General features: G+C 36.9%; 1 protein-coding gene across 1 annotated transcript; it reads right to left on the bottom strand.

Moving 5' to 3' along the window:
* Nucleotides 1–1,653: 1,653 nt before the first annotated feature.
* Nucleotides 1,654–9,749, bottom strand: LOC137710987 (uncharacterized). Its single transcript, XM_068450175.1, has 6 exons — nucleotides 9,155–9,749; nucleotides 6,605–7,642; nucleotides 6,079–6,273; nucleotides 5,839–5,993; nucleotides 4,660–4,770; nucleotides 1,654–2,036 (listed from the first exon to the last, which is right to left on the bottom strand). The coding sequence occupies exons 1-6, from the start codon at nucleotides 9,344–9,346 to the stop codon at nucleotides 1,976–1,978; spliced, it is 1,752 nt and encodes a 583-aa protein (XP_068306276.1). The 5' UTR covers nucleotides 9,347–9,749; the 3' UTR covers nucleotides 1,654–1,975.
* Between the last annotated feature and the right edge of the window lie 406 nt (nucleotides 9,750–10,155).

The raw sequence follows: 10,155 nt of genomic DNA, 5'->3' as shown, positions 1-10,155 counted from the left end.
AAGAATGATGTGATGCGCAATACATCGTGATCCATCCTTGATGAATAGTCTATGATGGGGGTGTTAAGAAGATGAGTTCTCCGTGACTGTTTTCACGTAGATGGCGGTTATATGAGAGGCAAGTCTCTATTAGATGTAGAGAGAATGTAAGAAAGATGTATCTTCAATTGTGATTGATTAGAGAATCTAGAGATGAGTCCCTTGATAAATCCTCAAGCTAGAGAATTTATATAGATCTTGAGAATACTTGTAGGGAGAGTAATCCTAATTAAATCGGGAGACTATCTAGAAGTGAGTTTTGGCTAAGATATCCAATCCTCTTAGAATTACGTTGCCTAATATAAAGACACCCTAATTTGACTTGAATTAGGGTTTCCTTACTTAGGAGACAAGTAATATCTTTAGTGGGCTTAAGCCTAGCATGTCAAACGAATGTTTTCAAACTATGCTTATGGGCTATGAGCATTTGGTCCTTCTTGCCACCCGAAGTGCCACGTGTCATAGTTCCAAAAAATCATGGTCCCACGGTTTCTCTTAAATGCGGCATCATAGAACTGATTAATATTGAATTGAGTACAACCTGGCGTATTTTAGCAATAATTAATTTAAGCATCCAAAGACCACTTTTCAAGAAGTTTTTTTATTTTATCATTTCTCTCTAATTCATATCTATTTTTAAAACTTGGAATACCCTAAAATTTATATTTGAATCTAAAAAAAAATTGTTCTATTGGTGACCAAAGAATGCATTGTGATTCATTATTAACTTCGATATTAAGGGTGGAAATAAATTTATGTGCATGATATATTTGAACTAAAAATTAACCATTAACAAAATCAGGAAACAACTGGAATGCACAAATATTAATGATACAACAATGAGGACTCCCCTTTCCTCCATTTCCCTCTTGCCTGATGTGATGCCGATTAGTTTATGTCGAGGCGTTAAGAAGATGATTTCGCCATGGATGTTCTGCACATATACGTAGCGTGGTGCATATGGAAGATGATCCTCTATTAGGTGTAGAAAGAATATTAGAGAGATGTATGTTCAGTTGTGATTGATTAGAGAATCTAGAGAAAATACTCATGCAAGAGTATTTGTAGAGATCTTGAGAATCCTTGTAGAAGAGTAATTCTAATTAAATCGAGAAACTATCTAGGAGAGAATCAATGATAAGATATCCAATCCTTTTAGAATTACATTGCCTAATCCCATGATATCCTAATTTGACTTGAATTAGGATTTTCTTATTTGAAAGACAAGTAATATCCTTAATGAGCTTAACCCTAGGCTGTCAGATTATGTTTCACAGACCATGAGCATTCCAATCCTTCTAGCCACCCAAGATGCCACATGTCATGGTCCCAATAAATCAAAATCCAACAATTTCTCTTAAAATGCGGCAGCATGAAACTAATCGATATCAATTGAGTGCAACTCATATTTTAGTAATTATTAATTTAAGCCTCCAAGGAAAGTAGCTGCCATTTTTACAGAGTAGTTTTTTGTTTTCGTCCTCGCTCTAATTCATATCTGTTTTGTTAACTCTGAACACCCTAAAACCTAATGTGGATCTAAAACAATGTTCTCTTGGTAATCTGGAGACCAAGGAAGGCATTGTCATTCACCGTTGAATTCGATATCAAAGGTGAAAAGAAATTCATGTGCCTGATATATTTCCACTGCAAATTCACCAATAACAAAATCAGGAATCAAACGGAATGCACAGAATTTGGGATACAACAATAGGGACTCTCATTTCCTCCCTTTCCCTCTTGCCGGAGGTGATGCCGGTTACAAGTAGTTCAGTCCATTTCTACATTTGCAATGAGTGCAATTAATGGCGGGCAGAAAAGGACTGAACTTCCTCAAATATGATACAAACAAACATTTCTTAAAGTTGCCTCGGAAAGCTTTGCTCCGCATTTGTCTGTCCATAGGCCTCCAGAAGAAGAGTGAAAAATCACCGTCTCAGTTCTCTGCCGGCAATTCATCAGATCTACAGATATCCCTGCGACAGAGCGGGCATACCCTTCACACAACATACAAGTTAGACTTTTCCATTCGAAGAAGCACCAAAATATATGAATACAAACTGAAAATGTCAGCAACTAGTAGCACTGATACTTCAGGCACCATCAGTTAGCTTATCAGTTCGTACTTGTATTAGTTAGAGCGGTGGCACGAAGAAACAAATGGCTCTTGTAATATCTATGGTGTTCGATAAAATCAAATGCAGAAATAAAATACAATCCCAAGGCATCTTTTGAATGTACTACATTTAAACTTCCATTCTATATTGTTAGGCCAAACAAGGAAAACTGGCTGCTGCGGCATGTATGAGAATCAATGACCAAGAATTGGGCAGATGGTGCTTTACCGCAATGGCGGAAAGCAATCATGCCTATGCATCCTAGTGCGGGTTCATCCCAATCCCCCTAAAGACTAATAATTTAACTCAATAACGCTATCATTTGTCAAAATTGGGAGGACTACAAAACTTTTCATGGAAACCAAATAATGCAGCTAATCAGTGTTTCATTAGTTGCGATCAACAATCAGACAATCAGTGGCAGTGAGATACATAGGACTTGTGTTTCCAAGAAAATTATTTGAGCGCCGAGTTCAAGTACAGCTAAAAGAGGGAAATGAAAAAGTAAATCAAGAAAGAAGTTATCTCCAACTATAAAACATATGAAAGAAAGACCCATTGGAAAGGAAAGAGATGTTAATTAGAAAGCCGCCAGATCAAACTAGTGTTTTAAAAACCGAGCCTATGCAGCATTGGAGGTGGGCGACAATGAAAACGCCTCTGTCCAGCAAGAGTAGGCTTAAACTTGCCTACACGTGGTCGAGGCGCACCTGAGGCCGTTGACTGGGCATCATTTTTGTTTAAAAGTTGCTGAAATCTAAAAGTTTTAATTGCAGAGACGTTGCACTTTAAGAACATGAAGAAGACGGCCTCGTTTTTTTTTTTTTTTGGCTGATTTTTCATTTTCTTTATTATTTTTTGGCTGAATTTTTGGTTTTCTTTAAACTGATCCACTGACAGTTATTCAACACATTCCCCAAGTAGTCCAGCATATTCCTTTCATTAGACTTTTTCTTTTTAATATTATTTTATAGATCAAACTCAAAATAAGACATTTCTATAAAAGCATTTTATATCCTTAAATTATTCTTTCCTTAAAACAAGACAAAAAATATCTTTTTGTTTTTATTTTTTGTTTTGTAGCTATATATTATTCTTCTTTTTTAAGTTGTATTATCCTTGTTATTCTCTTTTTAAGACTACGTTACAAGGATAATTTAACATTTTTTTTTTTAAAAAGAATAATATATAATGTCACATAAAAATAAGTATCGACCACGTTTGTAAGGAAAGAATAATATAAGGTCATCAAATGCTTTTATAAAAATGTCTTATTCTGAGTCTCTTAAGATCTATACAATAATATTAAAAACAAAAAGTCTAAGAAAAAGGAATATGCTGGAGAATATACTGGGGAATATGCTGAACAACTTGGAACAACTGTCAATGCGACAGTTTAAAGAGATAAAAAAAAAAGATAATAAAGAAAACGAAAAAATCAGCAAAAGAAATCATTCCAAACAAGGCTCTCTTCTTCATGTTCTTCAAAGTACAGCGACTTTGCAACTAAAACTTTTCGGCAACTTTTAAACAAAAAGGACGCCCAGTCAAACACCTCGACCACGTCTAGGCGAGTTTAAGCCTACTCCCGCTGGGCAGAGGTTTTCATGGTCACCCACCTTAAGCCTCCTAGGTGCGTCTTAAGACGCGCTTTTTAAAACACTGGCAGCTCCTCAACAAGAAAAGAAGTCAAAAACCCATTTGGCTGTGCAAAGCCTGAAAACCTCATGAAGAATACACTCACCTAGAAGAGCTAAGGGTTTGTTTGAACCATTTGGTTTTTGGTCAATAGTATTCTTTTTTTTTTTTTTTTTTTTGGGCTATAGAAAGGGGAAAAGTATGGAGGAGAAAATATGAATGAAGAAGTTGAAGAATAGTTGAAGGAATGTATATGGAATGACACACAAATGAATAAAGAAATAATTAATGTAAGCTAAAATTGGAGCGTTAATGGTCCGTTTAACATATCAAAACAATTTGTTCAAAAAAAAAAAAGAGAACATATCAAATCAAACAAAATGGCCATTCCAGCAACAACTGAAAGGAATTTTCATTTTTATTACGACAAGATTTGAACCTAGGACCTAAACATTTCCCCATCCTCCCAATGCCACTTGAGCTAAAGGTCTTGGGCATAATATGCGTTCTCATCATCGTCAGGTTAACTTCAACATATTACCATGAATAACCACCATTTCCAAATTCAAGCTTATGTTACCAAGACCAGCATGTATCAGATCACCAAGCACCAACTACCATGCAAGCACTACTAATTTACTAAACACGCAAAAAGCCAGAAGGACAATTTATCCAATGATTTATTCTTTTCCAACCCAACTAGTACAATAAATTTAGCAAAACCCCCTTCAACATTATCATGGCCAGAACATATAAAAGTATACTTCAATAGCACTCATCACAACATGTTATTCAGGTTAATAAAGAACGTGTCTGTCTAAACTGGTCATATTAGAATATTCAAAAGCAGAAAATGTATTTGAACCTGTGAATCTCCTTGAGCCACTTGTCGATACAAGTTTTATGAAATTCATGATGGCAAGGCAGTATTCTCATTCTGTCTCCTTCTTCATACTCCACAAGGCATATGTAGCATCTGTTGCATTAAAGGATACACAAAGCAAAAGTTATTAAACTCTTTCTATATTAAAGGGATGCAACTTACATTCCTTTTCTTAACCTAAAAAAATGCCATTTTGGAAACAAAAAATCAAACAGAGATATCGAAACCATGTTATAATCAGCCCATAAAAATCGTCTTTCTAAAGACACTTCATTTTGCTAACAATAGAGAGATAATGTACCTACAACAACACACATATCAGATTATAAATGTAATACCAACATCCACATGTTTACACAAGTTACTAACTATTTTTGGGTACCATTTTCTAAAAACTAATGTTAAGTCAAGTAGAGACGAGCAAGGAAAGATAAAGATAAGTTCATAACCTAAAATATATAAACCATTGCATTAGGAACGTCCTCTCAATCCACTAATTGACAGTCATCTGGATGCTCCATAGGGATTGCAAATGAATTTGTACTATTTTTGGCTTGCTTGAAAAGCTTATCCATTATGGCAGTTTATTTCTTGTAAAAAAAAATGAGAATAATCTAAAACAAGGAAGTAGAACTCGACTCAGGAGGTTCAAGTATTAATTGCAAGACGATATGCTTCTTGTGATTTAGAATGCTTTTTCAAATGGACATATACTGAGATTCCATATATTTTTAGGCACTCAGAAGCCACACAGCACTAAACAATGCTGTGATAATAGCCGTTTTCATGCTTCTAGTGATTTAGAATGCTTTTCAAATATGGATAGAAACTACTGAGGTTCTACATATGGTTGGGCACGTAAGAGCTGCTCAGCAATGAATAATGCTGTGAAAATCTACTCTTATTTTAAATTTTTATATATACACAAGCTCTACTCTTATGAACTAGCACTATGAAAATCTATGTAAAATTCTTAAATATTTTGTTCAGTGATTAAAGAAAGTAGTGGAACAGATTTCCTTAGCTAAACATTCATTGCATCTCAAAAACGGAAGCAGATAGATTCTTTTACTCTGTCAACAAACTGAATCAGGCCAGCCACATCCTTAAAAGATATACAGTGAACTGAATGTTGAACATCAGATAGACTTAGATACTTACTGTGCAGCCTCCTCATACTCATTTTTTTGCAACTTCGAAAACAATTTGACAGGCAAAGATTCCACAACTTCATTAGGAGCAGGAACAGATCCAATTGATGATACAGAAGGTCGGGAAGATAAAACCACGGATTGCTGGTGAATTTCATCCAGAACCTATTTAAATTACGTTCAAACGGTTCAAGTTATATAATTAGTAAGGAAACACAACGACAAAAAGGTAATCACATATTAACATTACCTCAAACAAAGCCTCAGCTAACATAACTATTCTTGATATGCTAGCCCTAGCACTGTTGTCATCATTTGGACCGGCATCTCGATTACTCGTACGACATGTACAACGACCTGTTCTCTGTTGACCAGATAAGATACAAGACCTCTCATGTCCAGGCACGTTTTCAAAGCGGCTCCCCAACCGCTGAAGTGCACGAACCTACAACATATACATGTGCATCAGCAAACCAAAATGTTACAGAAAAAATAAAAGAGTGAGGAAAATGTATCAAGAACAGATTGTAAGAAGTTTATATGGTCCCTTTAACAAAGTTATGAACAAGTTATACCTATAAACTAACCACCAGGAACATTGGGCATAATAATGTCCATAAAAGGGCAGCCAACTGGTTGGTGCATTGGATTAGCAATAAGCGTAAGGTTGCAATTATTAAACATCCGTTTAGAAGATCATGAGCCCAATTACTATTCATTGTTCCATTGAATCTCACTCAAAGCAGCAAAAATTACTGTGTGAAAAAGAAACAAACCTGAGATCGTATTCTTCTCCTCCGCTCTAGGAAATTTGATCTGTGTTCAAGTAGATCATGATACCTAGCCTCTCTTGGTCTTGATGTTTCCACTCCATAGTCTTGAATGCCAAACAATGAACTAGAAATATTAGATGGATAACCAGACCCATTTTCGGAGTTTACAACATTACCTTCAGGTTCCAAACTCCGTGTATCATCTCCCTGATTTGTATCTCTCACTTCTTGTTGCAAAGAAGAAAATGTTAAATCAGATAATGATGATCGACGAAGTACCCTGTCACGAAGTCTTCCAACACTTAAGGTTCTGCTGAAACGAACATTCCGTTCAACAGGTTCCCGAGCCCCCGAACGTCTATCAGAAGGTCTAGTTCTGCTGCTTCCTGTTTCATTATGAATTCTAGGAGAACACGAGTTTACACCAACGCCCATTATTGAACCATTAGCATTTCTACCAGCATCACGTCTTGAAGGATTTGTTTGGTTAGCTTGCAAGAGGCCAGAAAAACCAGATCCCAGAGTATTTAATCGTGCATTGCCAGAAGTGTCGTTATAAATATGTGCTGGCATCCTATTAACCTGTGATTCTGGAAGAAAGTCATTGGTTTGTTGGCTTTCATCTGTATCTATCAAACTGTTAGCGGGCCTTGCATGTAGATGAAGCTCATCCTCATTGTTCGTGACACTTGTCGAAGATAGAGGATAAGACCTGGATGACCCTAAACTTGTTGCCCGGCTTAACCTGAAGCTTACATTACCTGGAATGAAGCTAAAGCGAGAAAGGAAACGACTTGAAGGGTTCATAGTTGAAGAAGCAGAAGGTTGGGCAGAGCTGCTAGCAGTTCTGGAAGCAGTATCAGTGATACTAGCCTGACCCCATTCATTCAGCTGAACATTTGGAGATATACAAGGCATTTCATCAGGTTGTTCAACTTTAACCTTCCTGAAATATTCAATGTTTGCATGATCTGGCACTGTGTCATTCAGGCTTCCACATGGAGCATTATCCCTGATTTCTTTGTTCCGATGATCACAAACCTAAAGCATGAGTCCCCTTTAGTTCCTTAAATAATTTGTGGCCAATTAACACCAGCCATATAAAAAAGATTAAAATTTCAAATGACAACATATCAGAAACATTTCCAAATACCAATGTTTGGTAGCAGGGAAAAGATAGAAGTCTTGTATAGGAAAACAGAAGCAACCATGAATAAAGAAAGTCCCACGTGAAAAGCCAGCTACTTTTTTTAACAGTTAAAGGTTTACAAGTAAAATGCGATTGCTGCTGGTTTATAAAATACCCTATATGTACGGCAGGCATGCTTCTCTTTGAAATACATCTTTGGTGAGAAACTTTACATAGTACCCATGGATATTGGGATTCAATATGTATTTGGATTTCATTCCGTAGTTTCTTCGCTTGCTAACAAGATAGAAAAGCTAAAAGCTTTGATGTCGGTGAACTTTGTTTAAGGGTTTGGAGGTGTAACGTTTAATAGATTTCCAATCATCACATCTGAAGGTTACTAACTACAAATTTATTCTTTAAGGTTTGGGTTAGCATTGGTAAGCTATTAAATTTTTCCTCACAATCCTAATTTATACTTCAGAAAATAAATTCAAATGTCTTGTTTCCTGAGGTTGAGTACAACCTATAAGAACTGTTCTCAGATTGTTTATAACAGGTGAGGTTAAGGAGATGACTGTAAGTTCTTACACAGGTTGTTTACAGGGACGGTGGTGGGGAGGAAGGATGACCCAGGTTGGAATAGAAAGGACTGCTAGGTTCTATACAGATTCTCATCACGAGGAGAGAATCTCTCATGCAAACAACATGTAGTCCTACTAGCGTCACCGTCCAATAAATTGGTTACATGAGAGAACCACTCCATCATGAGACCTAAATACATCCGAGAGTAGATGTGTTTTCTTACTACAAGAATGGAACGTTGCTAAAAAGGGTAGCCACCTTTCACAACGCAGCCTTGGAAGAGATTGCTACATTATTGATTTTGGAAGGAACTTTCTACATGGGAAAAGTTAATTCAGCTTCACAAGAGCTGAGGCAACATAACAAGGCTAAATTAGAAAGAAAAATAAAAAACAAAACCCTCCTTTTACTTCCATATTTTGACTTTATACCAAAACAAAACCAAAAATGGTTTAACAATAACAGTGGAATACATTTCTTAAAGCGAAACGCAACTCTCCGATCTTCTTTTCCACCATTTTAATACTCTTATCCAAACCTTGACACCGGTCCAGAACCAAAAGTACAACTAAAGCTTTATTTAATTAACATGTATATAATTAAAAATAATAGTTCAAAAACTAGTACTTTTAGGCAGCATTTTACAAACCAAGAACAAAAAAAATATTTTTTTTTGTCTTCTGTTGCTAATAAAATAGGAAGTAAAATTAAAGATTGTGCTCCAAAATCCCAATGAAAATTCAGACATGGATGCTCAAACTCAAAGAAAATTAAATAAAATTTCAAATGCAGGGGTAAAACAGGAATCAAATTTAAATCGAAAAACAAAGAGGAGGGACCTGGTGTTCGTCGTCGCTGTCGTGAGATCGAGATTTGGTTCCGAGTCCCAAACAAGAATACGATTTGAACAGTCTGCGGCATTTGGATTTGGATCGACACCTCCGGCTCCGGCCATTTCCACCAAACGACGACGTCGAGGAAGATAATGCCGCCGCCGACGACGACGTCGCTTTGCTGCCACTCGATCCCATCTTCTTCCCTCCGTCCGGCCAGGCGGGTCCACTAGTCCAATGCCCTTAAGACTTGACCCTCCAAATGTGATTCAAATTACATCATGAACCACGCATTTGAGATCTGGAATCATGGAGCGGGGGAAGCTGCGGGGAGGAGAAGATTTGGTTTTCAATAACATTTTCACCTTTTTATCGATATAACAAAAAGTGATAAAATTTAGAGAGAGAGAGAGAGAAGAAGTTATACTTTCTTGCAGAGGAGGGGAGAGAGAGAGGGAGGAGGAGGAGGAGGAGGAGGACAGAGAGAGAGAGAGAGAGAGAGAGATGGCAGATGTGGAAATGGAGGTTTCTGGCTTTTTTTGGGTGTGAGTGACTGACGACTGACTCGTCTTTTTGAGAGGACGACATGAAAGCAGAGAGAGTGGCGTTCCCTCTGCCTCTTTTTGCGGGATTCAAAATTGGTTTTCACCCCGTCTTCGTCCTTGGGCCTTGGGCCTTGGGTCGAGCCCGACTTCTTTCTATTATATTTTGCACAACTCAAAAACCGTCCATCTAAACTCAAACGTGAAAATTAAGAAATAGAAAGAACAAAAGACATGTGCACCAATTTGATCTCCTAAAATTTATAGTCTTTCTTACGTTCATGACGTGACAAGTGCCAACATCACATTAAACCTCAATCCCACATTGACCAACTCTACAAAGTTGGGCTAAAGTAAATGAGCATGATCAAAGGTGTGGGAGCTAAAAAAATTACTCTTCCACTAAACAAGCAACTAGCATGTTAAACATGGGGAGTGAGGCTAAAGTAAATGAGCATGATCAAA

The sequence above is a fragment of the Pyrus communis genome, chromosome 12 (assembly GCF_963583255.1).
Source record: "Pyrus communis chromosome 12, drPyrComm1.1, whole genome shotgun sequence".
NCBI lineage: Eukaryota > Viridiplantae > Streptophyta > Magnoliopsida > Rosales > Rosaceae > Pyrus > Pyrus communis.
Note: the sequence above shows the minus strand (reverse complement) of the source record. Positions and strands in the feature narration are given on the sequence as shown.

Bases quoted from the DNA above. Each gene is read 5' to 3' on its own strand.
- LOC137710987 (XM_068450175.1), bottom strand. From the start codon at position 9,346: ATGGGATCGAGTGGCAGCAAAGCGACGTCGTCGTCGGCGGCGGCATTA. The intron at 5,994-6,078 runs GTAATGTTAATA...TAATTTAAATAG, and splicing joins TAGCTGAGGCTTTGTTTGAG to GTTCTGGATGAAATTCACCA. The intron at 2,037-4,659 runs GTTCAAATACAT...TGTTGTGTGAAG, and splicing joins TGGCTCAAGGAGATTCACAG to GGTATGCCCGCTCTGTCGCA.